General features: G+C 40.9%; 1 protein-coding gene across 2 annotated transcripts in view; it reads right to left on the minus strand.

Moving 5' to 3' along the window:
- Fam3c (FAM3 metabolism regulating signaling molecule C) overlaps nucleotides 1–23,836 on the minus strand; it is a 39,880-nt gene extending 16,044 nt beyond the window's left edge. Inside the window, exons 1-5 of one of the 2 annotated variants that reach the window (XM_042695948.1) lie at nucleotides 23,684–23,836; nucleotides 12,078–12,132; nucleotides 7,078–7,182; nucleotides 1,883–1,912; nucleotides 842–965 (exon numbers count right to left, since the gene is read on the minus strand). In XM_042695948.1, the coding sequence (XP_042551882.1) occupies nucleotides 842–965; nucleotides 1,883–1,912; nucleotides 7,078–7,182; nucleotides 12,078–12,090 (272 nt within the window). In that variant the 5' untranslated portion in view covers nucleotides 12,091–12,132; nucleotides 23,684–23,836. Of the gene's footprint in view, nucleotides 1–841; nucleotides 966–1,882; nucleotides 1,913–7,077; nucleotides 7,183–12,077; nucleotides 12,133–23,668 lie in introns of both variants that reach the window. The other variant, XM_042695947.1, reaches the window with a different exon arrangement.
- Between the last annotated feature and the right edge of the window lie 826 nt (nucleotides 23,837–24,662).

Genomic DNA, 24,662 nt, shown 5'->3' on the forward strand with positions numbered 1-24,662 from the left:
ACCTCAACTGAGAAACCACCCAGCTCGATTCCAAGGCAAGCACTTTATAAGCCATCATCAGAGGAGCATTTCACCCTGAGCAAATGATATTCAAATATGGAAAATGGAAGAGGATGGGTTACAGGGCAAAAGCTACCAGCAAGACTGTCCTGAAATGAATGCATTCTCTCTCTGGGCTCTCCAATTCGCAGGCCATGAGCCACAGGTGGCCATTAGATACTTGAACAGTGCCGGCAGTTACTGAAGAATTGAGCTTTTGCGTATGTATGTATGTATGTACGTAATTTACTTATTTATAATCGGGTGTGGGGCTTGAACTCAGGGATTGGGCACTGTCTTTGAGCTTTTGTGCTCAAAGACTAGTACTCTACCACTCTGAGCCACAGCTCCACTTCTGGTTTTCTGGGGGTTAAATGGAGGTAAGAGTCTCAAAGGCTTTTCTGTCTGGCTTTGAACCATGATCCTCAGATATCAACCTCCTGAGTAGTTAGGATTATAGGCATGAGCCACCAGCACCCAGTGAACTGAGCTTCTAATTTTAATCAAGTTAAATGAATTAACTTTCTCCTTCCTTTTTCAGAATCAAAAGAGCTACTTGAGTCTTGGCGACTTCCAAATGGGGCAGTACTTACCTACATAATTCGCTAGAAGCAAATATCTTATCTCTATGTGAAGCTAGATTGATTGTGTGCTTAGCCACTCTCTGAAAAACTTAATAACTTAAAGTCTTCTTAAATAAATGGGGAAAAAGCATAGAATGATAACAGAAATCACTGCTCTTAGGTCCCACTAGCTGTAACTTAATAATCTACCTCAGCGTTCCAAACCAGCCAATACTTACACATTGTCTTCCAGGCAGATCTTGGGGCCCACCACATTGGCTGCACCACTTGCCATTTTAAAGGCAAAATGCTTCTCAGGGCAAGCTTTGGAGATCCCGCATTTATATCTGGGAGGCTTTGTAGCTTTGAGGAGAACAGATGAGATTTGTTTCTTTAGAATACAAGTTAACAGACTATAATCAATTTGTTTTGCATTTATTTCAAAGCACAAAAGGAACATTAGAGCAAACGCACAGTTTTAGACACATGCCAGAGAATTTTTCCTGAGGGTTTCAAAGAGCCTCAAAACAACAAGGACACAAAAACAAAAGCCAGAACCTCTTGGGGAATGAACTAACAACTGACATAAATAGATCAAGTTATCTAACCTCGATGATCACATGTGTGTCTAATCTAATTATTCTGGAGTGTATCTTTAGATTTTGGGATGCCCATCTACAGCTATGCACCAACTGGTTAGGTCAGAGATCACTAAAAAAACCTAAGACCCCCACTGACCCACTGACTCTCTGCCCACAGACAGTTCTAATTAAGAAATCTTTTAATCTCCATTACTGGCAGCACTTAGAATACTGGAACTAGACAGTATCCAAAGAACAAAATACCATTTCTGAGGCAGTGTCAAGAATCCTGGGCTGTCAAATCATAGACTCCACATAAATCTAAACTGTAATTTCCAAATCAAGTTTCACTCATATTCAACTGTCAGCACTGCTTAAAATATAGGCTTGCTGGGCGCCAGTGGCTCACGCCTGTAATCCCAGTTACTCAGGAGGCTGAAATCTGAGGATCTCGGTTCAAAGCCAACCAGGGCAGGAAAGTCTGTGAAACTCTTATCTCCAATCTACACTCAGAAAACCAGAAGTGGCGCTGTAGCTCAAGTGGTAGAGTGCTCACCTTGACCTGAAGAGCTGAGGGACAGTGCTCAGGCCCAGAGTTCAAGCCCCACAACCGACAAAAAAAAAAAAAAAAAAAGGCTCTCATAGGCCTACAGTAGGACAGAATAAACCATTAGTAGAATATTGAGATGGAATACTTACAGCGAGCAGCTGTGTCCAGTGCTGATCTTGCTAAGAAAAGAAAATGTACCTGTGTTAGCATGAGCATATTGGCAAATATCTACTTCTTAAACAGCTTTAGAGATTCAAACAGGCCTATAAAAATAGGTTTGAATGACTTCTTAGTGTACAATTTTAAAATATAATATCACTTCAGAGAAAGAGCAACTTAAGAGTAACTTTACAGTCTATAGTTTATTATAAACAATTATGTATAGGAATCACGGGAGCAGTGTTGTTTTTTATTTTTAACTGATACTTTACCTTTTGCTTTGTTTAGTTTCTACAACTTTAAATCCCAATCATAAAATTATTCTATCAATAGGTACTTGATGAGTATTTCTTAAGTTGTTACAACTTAAGTTCTTACGTTGTTAAGTTGTTATGTGTTTCATACACATAAGCATGCAGTTACACAGAAACTTTTCTTGGTGGTTAGGTAACCAGTTTGGGGATAGAAAACAAACTAATGAATGGTGTACAGCTTTCATTTCTCCAAAACAGACATGTACTAGGTATACTAAAAATAGTTAATGTCTTAATACTAAATGACTGTTATAATTCTCTAGGTCACAGAGGTCAGAAAGTCAAGTCTTACTAATAGCAGGAGATTATAACCTGGTCATTAATTGCAATCGCATGTAAGAGCTTTCTAAAACAATATCTGATCCCAACCCAGGAAATAATACTTACATCATCAACGTTTTGTGGACAGTTGTTTCCTGATTTGGCTAGTAAGTATGCAGTGTGATAAATGTTAGCTAGCTGTCTGACTATAAATAACTTTTGTACTATTTTTGATAACTGAATTTCCTGTAAGTTCAGTATTCAAACTGGTTAGTAAAAAGTGAAAGCTGAAAGTATCTAAATGTTTTAAAAGAAGAAAATGGCCAAATGAAGCCTCATGTACTCTATAGAACACGCAGCTGAATATTTATTATACATTAAAGTCACAGAAGTAATGCAGAAAAAGGTTAATGTATGAGATAAAGCAGAAAACAAACTTCATCTATACTCTAGCATTAGTACTAAAATGAAAGGAGATTTGAAGGCAAAAAAAGGAAAAAAGGACGAGTTTGTAACTCAGGTGGTTAAAATTACTGGACTTCATTATCTGAATTCTATCATTTTTCTTTGATTACACGATAAAAGGGGGAAAAATTAATTCCAGAGTTGTGTCCCAAGACTCTTCTTTCTCTAAATGACAAAATGAAAGCTTAGAGCAATCAGTCTGCAGGTCAAAGATTAGAAATGTGCAACTTCACTATGTCCTGAACAACTGTATCATCAGACATCCAAGAAGACAGAGATGTGAACAGGCTCACAGGATACCTCATTCACACTGGCTGCACACTCTGCCAAATATCTTTGTGCACCATGAGTTCAGTACCATGACTGTTTCAGAGGCAAGGAAACTGAAGACACCAAGGTTTACTGGTTTGACTTGTTTCAGGTCATAATTATGAACTGGTAAGCGTAAGCATTGAAGGTCATCTCGAATGTAACCTCCGAATTCACATTTTCCCATCTTTCAAAACGGCAATGTCTGAGCTCTGGTGATCACATACAGAAACACTGCTGATCTTGGCAGGAGTCAGAGGCTCTTCTCACCAGAGGAAGTGAAGACTAGAGATGACAAGTCAACACAAATTCTAAAGTCATCCATATAAAATGGGCAGTTTGTTGGGGGAAAATGCAAAAGGTGGTAACTGGGTTGGAAAAAAAAATAGACTGATTCAGAGCAACTAAAAACACAGCATGTGTAAAACTTAGGAATGGACCAGACAGGGGGATAATGGAGTCAAGGATGCTGACTGATCAGGGAGCTGACTACAGCAGTATTCATGTACTCATTCTCAAGAGCCACTGAACAAAAATACTTTCTCTGCACCGAGATCTTTGTAATTGAGATGGGGTGAGAATAAGTGATAAGTTCTGTTGTGGGACTTTAGCAAGATTCAAGAGGAGCAGTATAGAGAGGCCAGCTATCCACAGAACCTGTGATTACACACAGGAAAATACCGTTTACTAAAGTTAGACGCTAAACAAATGGCAAGGATAACTAAAGTAGTCTGAAATGAACATTAAAAATTAAGATTAATTTTTCACCAAGAGATAAGAGTCCAATAAAGTTTTTTTTTTGGGGGGGGAGGGTGGTTCCAGTCGTGGGGCCTGAACTCTGGGCCTGGGCACTGTCCCTCAGCTCTTCAGCTCAAGGCTAGCGCTCTACCACTTGAGCCACAGTGCCACTTCTGGCTTTTCTTTCTTTCTTTTTTTTTGCATATGTGGTGCTGAGGAATTGAACCCAGGGCCTCAGGCATGCAAGGCAAGCGCTCTACAACTGAGCCACCTTCCCAACCCCCAATAAAGTTTTATAGATGCAGCATTTTAGTTCCAACATCAAAATAAACATCTTTCCTATGAGTGCCTAAACCATGGTAGCTACAACGCATACACTAAAACCTTGCAGGTAAACGACGGGAAATGTCAAAATGAAAGGAGACAACTACTCTAAAGTAGACGATATTGGTGGATAGCTGACTTCAGTTATTTCCAACTAATACAACGCTCTATGAATCCCACTTTCAAATGCTGTTCCTTCCCCCATGAGAATCCAACCCATCAATTATCCACATTTACTTTCACTCAAGCAGAACACAGTATCCAGAGCCCAGCACTAGATAAAGTTGGGTAAAGAAATACGACATCACTGCCTTCAAAGATTCATTCTCTGACGGTAGGGAGGCAGAGAAGCAGACACATGAAAAGAAAAAGTTATCTGTATGGCAGAATAAAATCACTGATCTAGGTGCTATGTAATTAGAGCAAACAGTTCAAAAATAGGAGCAACACAATGAGATGATACCAAGGCAGCACCATGGAAAGCAGATGGCCTGGGGAGATACCGCAGGGTGGGTGCCGCATCCACATGAGCACAGGTGAAGGTGTGAAGGAACAGGGGGCTTTGTGGTGTGCATGGCGGGGGTAAGATGTGGTAGTGTGCTGGGGAGATCTATCAGAAGGGCAGGAGAATCGGTGTCATCCTAAGCAGACACTGTATTTGATTCTCCAGGATTGACAAATACTAAAGGTTCATGAGTTTACAGAAAATGGCTCTTACAGTGGTGAAACACGAAGGTAGTAAAAATGAAAAATTGTTGGAGGGTCATTATGTGGTGTTTATAAAAACACTCTGGACTAGGATGAAGTTCTAAACCAAAGAGACAGAGACAAAGGGAGGGGACAGAATACAGACATGAAGATTACTTCAGGAGTCTCTACCAGCTACTTGTGTGTATATAAGAGTGCCACACTGACTTTACCCTGTCTCCTCTTCACCCCTTTCTGAGAGCAGTAGGCTTTCCCCAAATGCTGTAACGTTCCTATTTGTATCGTGGCCACACTCATTTCTTTCAGGAACCCAATTTTTTTTCTTGCCTTTTCAATCTCTTTTTGTTGATCTGCTACTCAAAAATTTTCCCACAAGCCTGACAGCCAAGTAAGTGTTTTACTTTAAAAGAAAAGCATGTGACTTGCTGGAGTCATGATCTATAATCTTAGATGAACTACTTATACACTTGCTTCTGAGGCAATACGGAGTAAGCCCTGGAAGTCTTCGGTGTGGTTTCTGGCCCACTGTTCAGTGAGAAACTAGCTGTATTCTCTGAGGCTACCAGGCTGCCGAGTGCAGACCAGAACAAGTCAAATCACATCTCACTGTACTTGGCAAAAACTACTTTAACCGGAATCCTGCATATTTCATTTTATGAGGAGTGCTGAAAACAGACAGGTTCTGGAACAAAGTGATCAGTGATTACTTTGAAAGAATGGAGACTTGCAAGGAGACCAGAAGAACCAGGAGTACTATTTAATTATCTGAGAGAGCACCGATGTAGAAGCTCCTACGCAGAAACAAGATCAGTGAGATGAAATTGCTTAGAGCACAAAAGGCAGATTCAGTGCAATACAAAGGAGCACTTGTAAATAGTTACTGTTAGAAAAACCTGCCTCGAAATGCTTTTACCAACCTTAAGGACTGCATATTGGAATGGTCTATAGCCTCAATGCTCAGCATAGGACGGTCCAGCTTACCTGGTTACCTGGGAGCTCCTGAGAAATGCAAGCTCTCAGGCCACATCCCAGACATAAGGGAGAACTTGCACCTGCCAAGAATCTCTGTATACTATGAAGGTTTGGGAGACACTGTATAATGGTCTTGAGAGTATATTCAGGAAACAAATTAACCTTGGTGATCCCTTCTAGACATTCATAAATTTATGGAATTCAAAAAACTCAATTCAGAGACCTCAAAGTCCTTTCATTTGATTCTGCCTGTTAGTTCAAAATGCTGTTCCTGTGTTTCAGTCTCACTTTTTTATGTCTTAACAGCCAAAGCTTATTCCATGTTACGGCAAGGATCTAAGAAGACTATTTATACCTTCTCTAACTTCAAGCAATGAAGGCCTGTGGTAGCTAGAAGAGATTCTAAATTGCATCTCTAGACTTATTATTTCTCATTTGAATACATCAACATTAAGTTCTACTCCTTATTCTCCAATGCAGTTTCAAAGATAATTGGTTCTATTTACCAATTTAAAGATGTTTGTTAAAAACTGAGTTTAGGGCTAGGGATGTGTAGTTCAAAGGTAATTACTACCTTAGCAGATGCAAGGCACTGAGTTTGATCCTTGACAAAAGAACAAACAAACAAAATCCATTAAAAATTCCTGAATACCTTGTAATGTACCTTGTAATGGTACATTTATAATATGGAAATATATTATATGAATGGAATAAAAGGAGAATTCACAGAAAGAAAATAAGATCAATGGTGATGATCATTATTAAAATTCATTATTATGACTCCCTGAAAACTGAGGGATATGGGTGGCAAACAGAAATGATTTAAAATTATGGGTGCTGTGATTATCTTTCAGAATGTTGCCCAGCATGTATGAAACAGAATCATTAAATGTTTCAAATGTTAAACAGAAGGTTTCTTGCTTTAACTGCCTTAACTCTAATAACCTATGCATTTTAGTATATTCAAATGAACCACATTTACTGATAATTCTTTTTCTAAATGACTAAACAGCAGAAAATAAATGAAACTGAAAAAAAAATTAAAAAGCTACATTAGAAATTAGTTCTAAAAAGGGAAAAACCATAGAACTTACCAAATAGATTTCCTAAACTTGCATCCATTTTTATTTCAAATACTTGAGAAATAACATAAAATGTCAGTAAAAATACTGCCACAGCTACCACCAACTTTGCAGCTCCTGGGTAAAAGGAAGAAATAATTCAGCATGAGTTTATGAGCCTTTGGCAATAAATATCAAAGGTTACATGTCAAAACTCCTATTAATCTACTGGACCTTAATTTTATTTGGCTTACAACAAAAACTGAACCAAGAGGGATTTTTCCTGATCCTCAAGGTAACCAAACACAAGTCTGCTAGAGACATCATTCTAGCTTAACACTCAAAATAATCATCTAGTATCAGTCCATCAGCCACTGGCTGATTACGCCAAAGTATCTCAGCCAATGGAGGAGAAATTCCAGGGAAGTGAGAAAAATACTGGACCTTATGGAGGTATCAAGATCAGGAAATCCATCAACTCAAGTTCTCAAGTGAAAGGTAAGATGCTTATTGTCCTATCACCATCTCTGGAAGTACTTAATTCCTCACAAAACAGTAAACAACAACAACAACAACAACAAAAAAAGTCTTCCCCTACTTATTTTCTCGTTAAAAATAGGCTCCCCAAATTCCGAAGGATATAATTTGGCATCTATACAGGGTAAGCACTACAGGTTATATTCCTCATCTTTAAAAAAAAAAAAAAAAAGGCTTATTTTTATAGATTTTTTTTTGTTATCTCGTATTATATTTTAGTTGTTGCACAAAGTTAGTTACCATTTAAAAATCAGTTTCTATAATTTGTGGAGGGGAAGGGAAAAAACAAATTGTTTAAACAGGGATACAGGTGGACCCATTAAAACAATGAGTTGTACAAGACCTTATGTCAAAAAATGAACTTTTCAACTTTGGCGTGGGCTGGGGGGGGGAGGGGAAACAAAAGGAGGCAACAATGCTTGATAAGAAATTTACTGGGGTCACTGTATATTATGGGCTGGGAAGGTGGCTCAGTGGTAGAGCGTTTGCCTTGCTTGCATGAGGCCCTGGGTTCGATTCTTCAGCACCACATAAGCAAAAAGAAAAAAGCCGGAAGTAGCACTGTGGCTCAAGTGGTAGAGCGCTAGCCTTGAGCTGAAGAGCTGAGGGACAGCGCCCAGGCCCAGAGTTCAGGCCCCATGACTGGACCCCTCCCCCCACCCCCCAAAAAAAGAAAGAAACAAATTTACTCATTACCTTGCTCATGTAATTGTAACCCCTCTGTATGGTATTTTCACAAAAAAAAAAGATCTCATCCTGATTGAAGTTCATCTTTTCATCATTCTCCCTCATCCCTCCTAACCCAGTCCCTCCTCTCAATTTTTCTTGGTTTCATAGGATATGTATGCAATATTATGACTGTATTTTCTAATGTATTCTTTTTGTTTTTTTAATTTAATTTTATTTTATTTGAGAACATACTGTACAGAGGGGTTACAATTACATGGGCAGGATAATGCATACATTTCTTACCAAGCACTGCAGCCTCCTCCTTTGTTTACCCTTCACCTCCCTTCCCACCCTCCCCTCTCCCCCCCACCCAATCAAACCCCCCACCCATTCTAATGTATTCTTATATAATATTATATTCTTATTCTTTTCTATCTTTAGTCATGTTTGAGTGCCTTGTAAATCATTGTTACTGACATTACATTGTTAATGTTTAATATGAATTATCTCTTCTTTTTCTTCACAGCTAACCAATCTAGGAGAGAAAACAACAAAATACAAAATTGGAAAAGAAATGGGAAACAATAGCCAAGAAATACTGCCCGCTTAACCTTTGACCTTCCAAGATGTGTTATCACCTTATTTGGGAAAAATATAAAATGTGTCTATACTAGCTCTATCTCCTCTCCCAGTAATGGCTTGGGGTTAATTTGTGTTGACATAAAAGAGATGGAATCAGCAGTCACCTCACTATCTTTACTCCGAGGTGAGATAGCAGCCAAACAAATTAGTAGCAGCACAGACTCCAGAATCCAGGTTCTCTAATAAAGTCTGGTGGTTTGTACAGTACTTGGCCCTAAAACCAAATTATACATTCTTCAAAAAAAGAATACCAGGCTCACTTTATTAGACAAGGAGAAATTTTTTTTAAAAAGTTTGTTTTAATTTCAAAAACCTAAAGAGAAAAGATTGTATCTTTAAATGGAAAGAGGATCTTTACAAGGAGCTGATGATGCTCAGAAAGGCTGAGAAGAACGCTGAGAAGATAAAACCTACTCATTGCTATTTCAAAACACTCAATGGCTGCATAGTAAGGGGCTGGGTATTAAAAGAAAAAGAAAAAAAACAAACATTCCATCAATATAACAAGGACATGGCAATGAAGAAGTATTACTACTAATCCATTTCTGCCTCTCTCCTACATTTCCTAATTTCTTCACCACGCTTTCTGTTTTAAGAGCAATTCCTATGTCTATGATTTCAGTAAACAAGACAGGAAAATTCCATTAGGCTTTGAGTTCTTCCCCTCAGGTACTAGCTGAGTGCCTAACACAAAGTAATAATCTGAACAACTGCTTGTTAAACAGGTAGGTGGAATATTCTTTCTTGATCATTTAAGCCCACTCACTTGAAGACTGTACCTTACATGACAGTTTATAGATTACTTTCTAGCAACCACGGGTACGTACAGAGACAATCTTTTCATGTATATCCTATGAAACAGTTATTAATACTAAAGTTATTAAAATATCAAGAAACCTGAGGGTTCTAAGTTTTACTCAGAGCTAAACCTAAGCCTTCACTAAAGCTGTGTGCGTATATACATATACACACACAGAATATGAGTATGTATATGTGTATGTTTGTAAGACATACATACTATTTTCTGAATGCTTACTAGAGAGCTGAATGCTTTATAACTACAATCTTAGTTGCACCAACATTATACTATTTTCACTTGAAAAATGAGGAATATGAGGCAGAAATTTTAAGTCACTTGCTAGTTCATAGAACTAAGCAGGCAAAGGTCATGACACAGTCATTTATACAAGACTAACAAGAAAGGAAAAATTTAACAAGAAAGAAAAATTGACAAGGAAAAGCTCTAAGGAAAAGAAAAGTTGGCAGAGAATCTATATTCAGTGTGGTCTCCATAGTGTTAACAATTCTGGGACTTCCATTGCAAAAGGTCTTCAGAACTGGTTTGCCTATTCAGTTCCAAAATGAAGATGATTCCCATTCTTAATTTCCCATGAGATTCTCTCTTGGTTCTAGCCAGGGTCTGTATTACTTTGAGTGTATTCCTGTTTTTCATAAAGCCAAAAAGTATCAACTTGAGATATAAGTATGATGGCTCAATGGGTATTCAAGCAACAGGACCTTCTTAAAACATAGAAGAGACTAATTAGTTAAAAGCAATAGCTAATCTTTCTTATTTGTTCACTAAGGGCAATTCTCCCAAGACTTACTTTAGGAATTGTGCCAAACATAAAATTAGCACTCTGTGAACAATTACTCATCAATTAACCTGGGTATTAATTGTCAGAGTCAGAAAAATGGACGAGATGACAAAGGTAATTTCAACTAGAATGAGTTTAGAATTATGTACAAAGAGAATATTGCTTTCATTCAAGCTGCTATGCCTAATTAGGCAACGTATTTTCAAATCTTCTGGATACAGAATCATAAACAGTCCTTGCGATATTAAAATGGAAAAAAATGATATTGCAATAGTTTAAAAAAAAAACCACAGACACTCTCACTTGTTTTCTGGTAATATTTTCCTTCAACAATTATGTAACTCCTTAAAAAAAAAAAGGATGTTTTGTAATTTCATAGCAGACATCCAGTTTTTCAAATTCCTACAAAAACACTTCTAACAACATTCAGTGTGGTTTAATAACTTTGATTCGCTATGCCTCATCCTATATAATCATACCCAAGTATGAAGACATCTTTGCTCATCTGCCTTGACTTTAGGCAATTTCTAAGACATGCTTTTGTAGGAAAATATTTAGTTTACTTTGAGAGGTGATCATTAAAAGACCAAGTACACTGATTTCGAATTACAAGCTATCTCCTATGTTGGGCACACAAGAGAAATCCCTTGGTGAAAATGTGCACTGCTGTGGTTGTCAAAGAAGGAAGAGTGTTTTGGGGAAGCCAAGTTATTTTTGTTTCAGGTGGGAAGAGGCCACCAGGTATTTATGAATTTGTCCTAATGTAATGCTTGAAGATAACTACATGAGCACCATGATTACCCAGTGATGTTCTCCTCACTTTTCCATGCGGATTTGATTATTTTCACTAAATCCTGTGAGGTACACGCATCACTTTTAGTTTCACATAGGAGAGATTTCAACTTTTAAAATTTAGAAACTAGTTGTCTCGATAGTCTAAAACTTAGTAAAACAAACATTAGCTTTCTTACAGTGTCAAAATCATTTGTTATATGGCTATTTTGTCATCCTTTAAGTTTAATGTATGAGAAATAAACATTAAGACCATAATTTCAAAGATTTAGTATCATTTCAACAAAAGACAACTATAAGCTATAAAAACTTACATAAAACTCATTAAATGTCCAGTTTATGGTTTGCTGACTATTTAAAAAGACAAATAAAAAAGGCTAAGGAATGTTTAAATGTAGCGTAGTTTGGCAATTGGCATGAAGGAACACTGAGCTAGAGAGAATAGATGGGGTCGAGAGAGAGAAAGGGAGAATGAGGGAACTGGTGACACTGATCAAAGATGTGCTAATAAACCGATACCTTGAATCGAAACCCCGTTATACAGCGATTTAAAGGTCATTGAAAACCCATTCAGCTGAGCACATGGTACAAACCTATCATCGTAGTTATTCGGGAGACTGAGGGAGGAGGATCAAAAGTTGGAGGCCAGCAAAGACAACATAGTGAGACCCCCGATCTCAAAATACACAATCATTATTTAGCCTCTCCTTTCATCATTACTAAAATTAATAAACAAGTAAAAATAAATCAAGTTACATAAAAGACAAAATTACTTTTCTGGATTAAATATCTTACCTGCTACCCTCATGTTTGGTTTCTTAGTTTATGGCACTTTTCATTAAAGAATCTCCTAAAATCAAAAGAAAAAGACAAATACTTTTAGTTGTTTTTTGTTGTTGCTGTTTTGTTTTTGGTCAGTCATGGGGCTTGATCTCTGGGCCTGGGTGCTGTCCCTCAGCTCTTCAGCTCAAGGCTTGCGTTACAGCACCACTTCCGGTTTTCTGGTGGTTTATTGGTGATAAGAGTTTCACGGACTTTCCTGCCTGGGCTGGCTTTGAACCATGATCCTCAGATCTCAGCCTCCTGAGTAATTAGGATTACAGGTATGAACCACAGGCACACTTTTATTAGTTTTAGAATGAATATTCCACATCAGATTGGGTTTGGAGTGTATATGTAAAATTAATTAAGCAAATGTCATGACATTTCTAAGTATTTTGCCAATATGACATTTAATTTAAAAAACAAACAGGGCTGGGAATGTGGCTTAGCAGAAGAGTGCTTGCCTAGCATGTATGAAGCCCTGGGTTTGACTCCTCAGTACCACATAAACAGAAAAAGCAGGAAGTGGCACTGTGGCTCAAGTGGTATAGTGCTAGCCTTGTGCAAAAGAAGCTCAGGGACAGTATCCAGGTCCTGAGTTCAAGCCCCAAAACTGTCAACCCCCCCACACAAAACAAACAAACAAACAATAACAACAAAAACCAAGCATCACTGCCCATCTCCTTCCACTAGGCCTCAAAACCGCAAAAGAGAAGCCTGGATCTTACTCCACAGCTCCCAAGTGGGAAAAGAAATGAGAAAACTTGCTATCGAGCCAGTGGCTAGAAGATACACAGATTTTTCTTGGTGATTATAAGGCATTGTGGACACTTAGTAAATCTGAGAAGTATATCGTTGAATATGACTATTTCCCACCCAGAGAAACTGAATAGTGAGGTCAGATCCGAAGAGATTTCTCTTTATCTAGTCATGGAAGGGATTATCTGTAGAAATGGCCTCCAAAACTTTAGGTTGGCAGGCTCTTGCAATTATGTGACACCACTTCATTTTTTTTTTTTTTTAGTTAGTCGTGAGGCTTGAACTCTGGGCTTGAGCATTGTCCCTGCACTCTTCAGCTCAAGGAGAGTGCTCTACCACTTGAACCACAGCGCCACTTCCGGTTTTCTAGTGGTTTATTGGAGATAAGAGTCTCAAGGAGTTTCCTGCCTGGGCTGGCTATGAATTATGATCCTCAGATCTCAGCCTCCTGAGTAGCTAGGATTACAAGCATGAGCCACCAGCACCCGGCAATTTTTTATAACATACTTCAGCGATCACTACAATAAAGATCCATAGGCTTATTTTGTACCAATTTTCTCTCATGTTTTTCAATGTGCATTTGCAAAATAATATATCCACAAGTACAGAATTGCAATTTTAAATATTTCAGCAAATAACTTATTGATTGAATGATGCCAAAGATCAAAAGAAGAAAATGTTCTTTGATATTATTTTATCCCACACAATGGGGAAAACACCTATATGTATAGGAGCATTTCCCTCTTAAGAAATAACTCAAGATCGGTGACTTTTTATCGTATAATGGTAAGTCCATGCGTCTGGTAGTAACTCCACATCCAAGGTTACCTAGCCATCTTCCACATCAACTCAGCCTCCTGCAAAGGAACAGAACTCAAAGGGAGGTGCTGTTTAATGGCTACATTAATCAGAAGAATGTTATCCCTCTACTTCAAATTGTATTTTGATATTTATGGATCAATGCTGATATCCAACCTCATTAAGTTTTAAAAAGCTGCAAATCAAAAACAATGGTTCATACTCAAAGAACAATGAAAAAGAAATAAAATGTTCAGTTTTCTTCGTCACTGAAAAAAGCCAGGGGAAAGAGGAGCAGTATAGACAGCACTCAAAGGTGCAATGCTCATATTCTGGCTCTTTTTCTTCTACACAATCATTTTTTCCCCCTACACAATCTACCCTGAAGGAAAAAAAAAATCAACACTTAACTGAGTCATTCTTTACTGATTTCTTTCCCTTTCATAGCTATCTGAACATCTTTCACATAATAGCAAAAGTCAATGTCATATATCTATTTAAACTACTTAGCCACAGGCTAGGAAAATACTGAAAGGAAACGAGAGATACTCAAGTCTCCCCAAACCATCACATAAAAGCAGAAGAAGTGGGGGGAAAAAATTCTTGGCTTTCAAATGAAAACCCCACCAGGTTATATAAATCCTTCTTTGACTCCCAGTGAAATTGAACTCTGCTTTTACCATACACATGTCTCTCCTCCCAGCTGATATTCTATAATAACTTCATGTGTGATCTGTGTGTGGCCTAGGAAAATTTCTTTGAAAATGTGGAAGCAGCTGGCCACCAGCCACCTGCTGATCTACTTCAGTCTCCGTTGAGAATGTACCTGTGTGATTACACACTACCTCCTCACCCACCTGCCACCTCCTTGTACCGCCCAACAAGTTGATTTCTGTACTCATCACTAAGGCCACAGTGCCAGCCAACAGAATCGCACGGCTAAGTCTGACTCCCACAAATATTTCTTAAGCGATTAAGAGAATTAATATTTTATAATTTCCAAAGTAAAATCTTACCAAATGAAAATAGAAGAGACCCAGAGTAATGAATATAAATAGTAACAAGACAGAAGGCCTTTTGCTAAAAATTGAAAATCTTCATCTGGTATCAGTAGCACATGACTGTTATCCCAGCTATTCTAAAGGTTGCATTCTGAGGATTGGGATTCAAAGCCAGCCAGGGCAGGAAAGTCCATGAGACACTTATCACCAATTAATCACCAAAAAGCTGGAGGTGTAGCTTTGGTTCAAATTGTAAGGTACCAACCTTGAACAACAAAAAAAAAAAACCAAAAACCAAAACAAAACAAAGAGCCCAGGCCCTGAGTACAAGCCCCAGTACCAGAACAGAGTACTGAGATTAGAGCCAGTTACCTACATCAGAACATTCATGGTAGGAATACTAGGACAGATTAAAAATACATTAAAACAAAACACACACAAAAAAATCCCTCAGTACATTTATGCAATGTATTTGCTCCAAAAAGTATGCTGAACTTAAGGGGTGTCATCAGCAGCAATGAGGGCCAATGTGGTGCCCTCGGCGCAAGGAAATACTGACCTGTGTAAACACTAAGTGTGAAGCTGAGACTTAAGGAGGAGCCTCAACCAGGGTCCTGCTGGGAGACCTATACCTATAAATGTTTCCTAACTTAACCATTTCCTATAGCCCACCTAGTTTGGTGCAACTGAGTTGTTTTGTTAGTCAAGCACAAATTGGGCAGTTATGTTAACAAGAAAGAATGGTCTCCAAATGTACGATACTTTAAGGAACAAGAGATAAAAATCACAGGTCAAGAGGGTACTTCCACCCTCCTTAAAGATTCTAAATTACACCAGCATCCTTTATCAGCAAATACACCCTAAAACAATTAAATGGGAGAGACCTGTCTCACCAGAACAGACGCAATGCACATGCACACATGTGCACATATGTATGTGTATGTATGTATACACACACAGTTATTTTATGTAATCTTCCAGCCCGCCCTCTAGGTATAGTAGGTATTAGGGGTAGCATTATAGCTGAGGTCAGGGGATTTGTCTAAGGTCCCATGAAGGGGGAGGGAAGGCCCACAAATCCACCTCTTTTTCAGTCCGGCTGCTCACTGACATACTAATATTAAAGGGATGTGTTGACAAAATGCCATGTTTGGCTTTTGCAAATTGTACTGGGAAGTGCTAATCTCTGCTGTAACTAGCTACTCCAAAGGTTTGACAGTGTGTCAGAATAACTAAGCTTGTATATCTGAACCCTCCAACCTCAAGACAAAAATTATACAAGATGCAGCAAACACTCATTGATATAGTTAAATTTTTTTAAAAAACCTAAACTAGAAGAAAATGGAGTATACAAGTTATATTCCACAAATAGGGAGAAATTATAATTTAACTCCACTCAACTTTAATTCCGTGTTGGCAAATTACAACTTTAAAATAAAACAGACTAAATTCAGATAATATAAGTCAATTGATGGGGCTTTTCAAGGCAAAACAAAAACACCAAAACCCATACATAGAGTATATTTAGGCCCAATGATGGTAACTTTAAAATAATTGGGCCACAGGTTGTCCACCATATATTTAAACACTTTTCCAGTGTGTCTGGAAGAGTGTGGATAATAAGCATCTGAATTGCCTTCCTCAATCCATGGGACACACACACACACACACACACACACACACACACACACAGACACACGTACACTTGTGGTCTGGCTGACAACTCCCCCGCCAAGGCAGATCACAAAATGTAAAAATACCCATTCTCACTGCAGGTCACAGAAACCTTCATCTTTTCTTGTCTTATAGCTTGCCATTAAAAAAATCACTTACAAAAAACTTGCCAGCCTTGATTGACATTAGGCATTAAGACCTTCCTCAGCCCAAGGGCTCCTGACCTATGTAGAGGACTGCTACAGGACAAGACTGGCGAGTCTGCCCACTAGCTCCAGTATCATTCAAATCATCCCCTTCCTGTTCAAGCACAACGTCACCAACGTCCGTCACAGAGCTGTGGATACCTGAATCATGCCTATGCAATGAAGTCTCCATAAAAACACCAGAGGACAAGGGTTGGATGACCAGAGTTTGTGGAGAGGGCGTGGAAGCTCTCCACAACTCCCCACCTCCCCCCCAGCCCTATGCATCTCTTCACCTGTGCCTTTGTGATGCCATTTCTAACACACGTGGAACCTATGCATCTCCATGGCCTGTGAGCCACTGAAATTAGCTGAGCCAGTGGGGAGGGTTTTAAAGACTCTACACCTAGCTCAGCTGAAGTAGAGGTAAAACAACCTGGAGCAATTAAGATTGGGGGCCATCAAAATCGATGCTATCTCTAGGTAGGTAGAGTCAGAGATGAACTGCATTAGAGGACACCCTGCAGGTCCTGCTGCAGAACTGATTTTTTTTGTTTTCTGGTGGAAAGTACTTCCCACACATTTGGAGGTCAGTCTTTTGTACAGATGGTGGTGTGAGGACAGAAGGCAAAACATAGTGCATGGGGGTAAGGAGGGGGTGGGGAAGGTTCCCATAACAACACCCACAACAACAGAGGGAGGATGCAATCCGCCAATTAGCTGGGACAATGCCTTCAGGCATTCCAGGAACCACACCTTCAGCTCTCGGAGTGGTAACGTTGACAGCAGTTCCTAAAACTTCTCAGCTTCCAAGACCATGAAGCAACTCCTTGTAATAATTAAACTATACACAGTATGTTAAAAGTCCATAGACATGTACAGTGTATTATAAAGAACATATACCTCTATACATATATCTGTTAAGTATGTGTAGACAAAGATACTGGCTGTTTGCATGGAGAATCCATGCAGACCTCCCCAAGATCAGAAGGGAAACAAACTTCATCCCTAGAGCACTGAAAGTGCAAGAGGATAAGCTAATAGTGAATAAAAAGTTCCTAACTAGAAGAGGCATTAGAACCATGGTAAATGGGTAAAAATGCTTAAAAAGGGCTGGGAAGGTGGCTCAGTGGTAGAGCACTTGCCTAGCATGCATGAGGCCCTGGGTTCGATTCCTCAGCACCACATAAGCAAAAGAAAAAAGCCGGAAGTGGCGCTGTGGCACAAGTGGTAGAGCGCTAGCCTGGAGCTGAAGAGCTGAGGGACAGTGCCCAGGCCCAGAGTCAGGCCCCCCAACCGGACCCCTCCCCAACCGAACCACACACCCCCAATGCTTAAAAACAACCTAGTTGTGATAGAGAAGTACATTCGTGTGAAATAAACAGAAGAGTGGTGGGAACTTTCTGTGAAGGGAACAAACACCTGTTGTACAGCTTTAGACATAAGAAATAATGATTAAGAGGAAATTTGGTCAGTCACAAACTATTTTAAAAGTATCTGTTTCAAAGGAGTTGAGAAAGGGAAGAAAAAATTCCAAGTCCTGAAAAGTCAGCCCTCAAAAGGTAAGAATACAGAGCACCAGACCAAAAACATAATAAATAGGTCAAGAGAACCAATAACAGCCTTTCAGGATATATGTGTAATGTTCTACTGAAACTCTTGGGAAGAGAGAGCGAGACAGAGGAAGAATTCTGTTTTCATTTTGCTGTTTTGTTTTGGTGGGGCTTTTTGAGTCATCTCAGAAGCTTATGCAGCCCAGGCTGGCCTTAAATTTCCTCTCTGCCTGCTTCTGCCTGTCTCAACTGCTGGGATTTAGGGCATGTGCCACCATACCTGGCTATGTGTAGATCCGGGACAGTTATCTGAATCAATGTCTTATAGCTTTTCTTAGCTTAAGTAACAAAACAGTATTGTTATTACTGTTGTTGCTGCTGCTGTTGTTTCTGTGCCAGAAGAACTGGGCCTTGAATTCAGGTCTGAGCACTGTCCTTTAGGTTTTCCACTCAAGATGGCATGTTATCACCAATTGAGACACAATTCCATTTCTATCTTTTTGGTAGTTAAGTACAAGAGACAAGAGTTTCATGTACTTATGGGCCCAGGTGATGGCTTTTGAACTTCAGTCCTCACATCTCAGCCTCCTGAGTAGTCAGGATTATAGGTGTGAGCCACTGATATCTAGGTTGATAGTATATATACACATACACAAAAATATATACATGTATATGTATGTGTATATATGTATATATACACATACATTCACACAGATATATATATGCATATATATATATATGTATGTATGTATGTTGAGGGAGGTAGTACTGCAGTCTAAGGCCAGCCTCAGAAAGTGTGAGACCTAGTGGCTCAGTGGTTGAGCGCTTGCCTTGCATGTAAGAGGCCCTGGGTTCAATTCCTCAGCACCACATAAGCAGAAAAAACCGGAAGTGGCGCTCTGGCTCAAGTGGTAGAGCACTAGCCTTGAGCTGAAAAGGTCAGGGACAGCACCCAGGCCCAGAGTTCAGGCCCCACAACAGACAAAAAAAACAACAAAAAACTTTATGTGAAAGGGGATATGGCTTATGTGGTAGAAAGCTTGCTTAGCACAGGGCTCTGAGTCTAATCACTAGAACATGAATGTATCTAAATGTGGCTAAGACACCAAAACACAACTAAAAACATACTGTGGAAAGTATAAATGAGCAGAAAGTGTTTCCAACCTCCCCCATCCCTCCCCCACCATGGAGTCTTGTTAACCAACAATAGATGTGAGACAGATTGCAATTACACTGGGAAAATTTTGCTTTTCTCCATACAGAATGAAAATTGTTTTACCTAACATCATCTGCTTCTTCTTAGTAGAGACTAATCCTCCAGAAAGCTGCTCTCTGCTCTCCAACAGATCAGGGAAAATCGACAATTGCAGCCACTGTCCCTCCATCTCTAAACAGGTTAGGGAATACCACTCAGTCCAGGAAGTTGCTAGGTAAGACCAACTTTGTTACTAAGGCCTAGTGGAGAAGTGGCCAGACCTGACAGACCACACACATCTAACACCAGTCACCCCTGGTCAAAAATTCCACAGTACAATTTCTCCACGCCATGTGAATTGGTCCCTCTTTCCACTGTCCCCCCACCCCCACAAACAGTGAGATATCCAATTTCTAAAAGATTCCAGATGATCAACAATCATTCAACCACGTTTCCCAAAAACAGCTTAAGGGATTAAAAAGAGAAATGTACCCGTGTTCTGCTCCTTCCTGGGAAATCTAAACCAGCTAAGCAACTTTCTCCACAATGGAAGGACACACAGCACAGCACAAGCAGCTAAGGTTGCTTCTTACTGAAGTTTCACCAAGGGGGAAAGATTTGTTCTAAGCTATACTCTTACAGAACACACCAAATGCCACCAAAGCTTTTGAGTTGGCAAAGAGAGCACTTTGTGTACTCTGACACAGACTAATTCTTACCTTTGTTACTGCTATATCCTACAACTACTTATCAATCAAGGAAAGATGTGTGTAGTTGGTGTATATGTGTATAGTCAGCTAGCTGGCCATATAATGGCTATCAATGCTCTGACTGAACAAAGGCGAAAAGAAAACCAGAAATCAAATGATCATGACTCACCTGATTGGTCACCCGATGTCACAATGTGGCATTAACTAAGACACTTCGGTGGACTCATGACTTCTAAACTTCTGAACAATGTGTCAATGACTAGAAGTGAGTCTGAAGGTCATGAGGCCAGACAGGAGTGTCTGAGCTGCACCTTAAAGCCAGATCATCAGAACATTATTTATGCATAGATGTCCAGTGAGGACACCTTATAAAACTGTTTTAGATGTGTTTTAAATAATAATTTTAAAAAACCCTGAAGAAATGCTGATATAATTTATTATCTTATATCCTGTTTCTTAAAATAATCCTTTAATATAACTGAGGAGTCACTTTGGCTCACAGACAGCTAAAACCATGCACTATTGATTTCAGGGCACACTACTTCCCCTAGCAACACCTCTAAACTGAAGTGAGGCTTGCAACCATGTTTCCCCAGTACAATATAAACTAATGGTGTACTTTACAAATGATGGCTTCCCAGATTCAGTGAAAACAACACTCCAAAAAGCCCAACTGCAGAAATGCCCACATCATGGCAACCAGAATTTCCAAAGTGCTCTTTAAAATGCAAATTCCCAGACTTGGAGAGAGAGAAATCACAAGGAATGGGGATGAAAACTCTAGCAAAGTTAAAACGCTTCCCAGGTTATACTCATTCAGGCTCAGCTGTAAGAATTTCAGAGCTACATCAAGCCAATTCAAATATACTGAAAATTTTAAGGGGAACCAAAGGGAGGAAGAAGAGGAGGAGGAGGAAGAAGAAGAAGAGGAAAAGGAGGAGGAGGAAGAAGAAGAAGAAGAAGAGGAGGAGGAGGGGGGAGGAGGAAGAGGAAGAAGAGGAAAAGAAAATTCATATGACAAGAATTTTCCTTCTTTTCACCCTGTCTCCAGGCCAGGTCCCCTCTGAGATGAGTAAGCCTGGAGACAATGTGGTGAGGAATGGGGAAAAAGAACTCTTGTGTGCAATGGTAAAACAGACGACTAGATTTTAAATTATCCAGCTATTTTCTTGCAGTTCTTTTACTCTACCAAAGCAGAAGTTTGCTTATAAAGTCATAAACCAGTTTAAGAAATTAAATGGTGATTAGATTCCTATAACCCAGAGCATAAACATAATCTAAACCATAAAACAAGACAGAAACCTACAAAAATGACAGGTTTTGCCTGCTCTTTCAGATTTCTACAGTTGTTTCTAAACTACCTTAATCCTGCAGTAAATCCTTTGGAGCAGGGGTAGATCTGTGGGCAGGTAGGAAGACAGAAATAAATATTGTCAAGAATAATGACAGAAAGAAAAACAAATTTTTAATTATAGGGCCATGCAGTATCTATCTTGTAAACTTTACAAAAAGATTAGAGAAGGCTAATCTCATTACCTATAACTACTTTACTTATACCAGTTTCCTATCCTATGTTTTAAGAATTCTCCAACAAAGCCACTCCTTACACGGTCTTTAATCTGCAAAACTGAATTGCACCAAGATAGACACAATTCTCTCTGTGAAACCTTCGGCAGAAAAAAAGAGAAGTTGAGTGCTTTCCACTGCTTAAAGGCCCTGAATGAAACACAGTATTAATATGGTATTTCTTTTTTCTTTTTTGGGGGGGGGGGGGGTCCGGTCATGGGGCCTGAACTCTGGGCCTGGGCACTGTCCCTCAGCTCTTCAGCTCAAGGCGAGTGCTCTACCACTTGAGCCACAGCGCCACTTCCGGTCTTTTTTTTCTGCTTATGTGGTGCTGAGGAATCGAACCCATGGCCTCATGAATGCTAGGCAAGCGCTCTACCACTGAGCCATCTTCCCAGCCCTTAATATGGTATTTCTAAAACACACACACACACACACACACACACACACACAGGTTAGCAGACATTTGCACAGAAAAGAGTTTTCTAAGATAAAGTTTTCTGAAAACACACCAACTGCAACAATTAAGCTCATTTCAACTGACCAGTTAATGACAATAAACTACAGGTAACAATATCCTTAAGTTAGCACACCTGATAGTATACTACTTCCTTATGATTTTCTTATGAAAATCATTAAGATTGAGATATTCATATAACTCTCCCATAGCAAACAAGTCCACTAAGGAATAAACACATCAAAAATCAAACTGTGGTCTTGTAATCATTTGGGGGGGGGGGGAGGTAAAGAGTTGATTCTGGACTAAGAGATCTGACCTTTTGAGTGATGGTTCTGTATCCACCAACAGTCAAGATACTTTATTGCCACAAGGAAACTTTCCTGTTGCCTTTCTACACCTTTTATTTCTTCCCATCAAGAAATACTTGTCTTTCAAGAGTTGAGAGACAGTAAAAATCTATGAAACAAAGCTCCTAATAATACCTGTATAAACCTAAATCAACTGACTTTAACTCGTGAACAGATGGAAAATTCAGACTGGCAATCTCCAGAAAGGTGCAGGTCAGCGCTATCACCAAAGCCAGATGCTGCTTTGCCAATTCTGCTCATTTCCTGTTAAATGGCATTCGGTGAGTTATTAACTTCTATTTTATTAGTTAAATGGCCGTGTCTGAATTCTGGAAGGCACTGGATTTTAACCGCGTCACACGAGTCCCGCAAAGTGTTCACAAGTGCTTGAGAGTTCATATTTGCAAGTGCAAAACGAGAAAAGTAGATAGAGAGCCTCATCCAATGAGTTATGAGAAATACACTTATATAGGAAAGCCTGTGCCCAGGATATAGTAAACAAGTGGTAGTGACATCCTATCTATATTCTAAAAAGAAAAAAAATCCAAAAACCTAAGAACAGATCCCATGATCTTATGAACTAAGAGTGGAGTCCTATAATTTAGTGGGGGGTAAAGAATCCCCCCACCCCCAAACAAGTCATAGCTGGAGATGTCAATTTCAAATCATCAACACTACTCAGGGAGACGAGCAGGAATCACCAGGCACACCCGGAGGTGTGGATACAGTAGCAAAAACAAAATGCCAAGAAATAAGAGAATAAACACACAAACAGCAGCGGCAGCAGCAGCAGCCAGCAGGACCGGCGCACGCACGGATCGGCCAGGGCTCCTCTGTTAGAAGGAAAAGCAACCTCCAAACTTCACAAGCGGAGTCCAGACTCGTCCAAGCACAGCGCCCAGGTGCATCCCCGCCTCCCTCCCGCCCCAGATCACAAGAACGCCGCCCCGGATCTGCATCTGCAGCGCCGGGCTGACGAAGGGCGCCCGCCCGGGAGCCCGGCGGACCCGGCGGACCCGGCGGCGCGGCGCCCACCGCCCGCCCGCCCGGCGCAGACGCCGCCCCGCCCTCCGCCCATCCGGCAGGCGACCGGCCCGCCGGCCCGGGATGCTCGGGGCGGCGCCGGGGGACCCAGGCTCCCCACGACCCGGGCCCGGGGCAGCTGCGGACGCGCCCCCGGCTAGCGAGCTCGGGGAGCCGCGGGAGCCCCCGGGAGCCCGGCGCTGAGGCGGAAGGTGGGGGTCTGGGTGGCCCTGCCTCCCTCCGTCCCCCCCCCCCCCCCGACCCTCGGCCACCGCTCTCCCCGCGCGTCTCACCGGCCTCCCGCCCGCCTTTCCGCCTCCCCGCGATCAGTCTTGCCGGAGGCTGACGGGAGCCACGGCCACCTCCAGCTCGCGCCTCGGAGGCTCCCCTTCACCCCGCTACCGGCCCGGAGGAAGCCAGCTCGCCCTGCGGGCCTCCTCCCACGCTTGCCCGGCCGCGACCAATGGGGCCCCGACCACCGGGAAGCCGCGCCCGCCCCCTGGCGGTGGAGGACCGAGCGGACGGGCTGGCAGGCGGGAGGCAAGCGGGAGAGGCCTGAGGGCCGAGGGGGCGGGGCTGGGAAGCCACGCCCAGACCCCGCCCGCGCCGCACGCCCCGCCCACGCCGCGCGCCCCGCGTCGCTGTAGCTGCACTTGCCACGTGGGAGCTGCCACGTTGGCAGTGGGTGGCTGGGTGGCCGGGTGGCACCCGGGGGAGGGGAAGATGATGACCCGGCTTCCCACTTTCCCATTCACACGAGCCCACCTTAAAGGCAGAGACTTTAAGACGACCAGCAAATACTAGAAACCCAGCAGTCAGGGCATGCCACCAACCTAGCACCTGAGGAAATGTCTCCTAGCCTCCAAAACCCAGGTAACTAATCACGGAAATCCTGCGAGTCCCGGACGTTACAATCACTTTGATAACCTTTCATGTATAACCCCAGAAGGCGTTTTATATCTGACTAATCAAACAAGTGCCCTTCCCCTCCCCCTTAGGACGTTGTTCCAAGACTGTGTTGATTTACTGGGAAATTAATTCAACTTTTACTGTACAAAACCTGAGAACACAAAATTATTCATAACTCACAACCACTTTTCAGAATAATTAATAACCATTAACTGCTGGTGCGGTTACATTATTCTACCAAATCTCACCTTTACTCCAAAAGCTCTATGATTCACAACCTAAATAATACTGATGAAATTTGGAGTTTGTGATTCCCAACTGGGGATGAAACCAAAGTCCCCTCTGTGTGCCACTTGGTGCTGCCTTAGTGCAAGTGCT

Source organism: Dipodomys spectabilis, unplaced genomic scaffold (assembly GCF_019054845.1).
Source record: "Dipodomys spectabilis isolate Male_0828 unplaced genomic scaffold, ASM1905484v1 ptg000197l, whole genome shotgun sequence".
In the NCBI taxonomy this organism is placed as follows: domain Eukaryota; kingdom Metazoa; phylum Chordata; class Mammalia; order Rodentia; family Heteromyidae; genus Dipodomys; species Dipodomys spectabilis.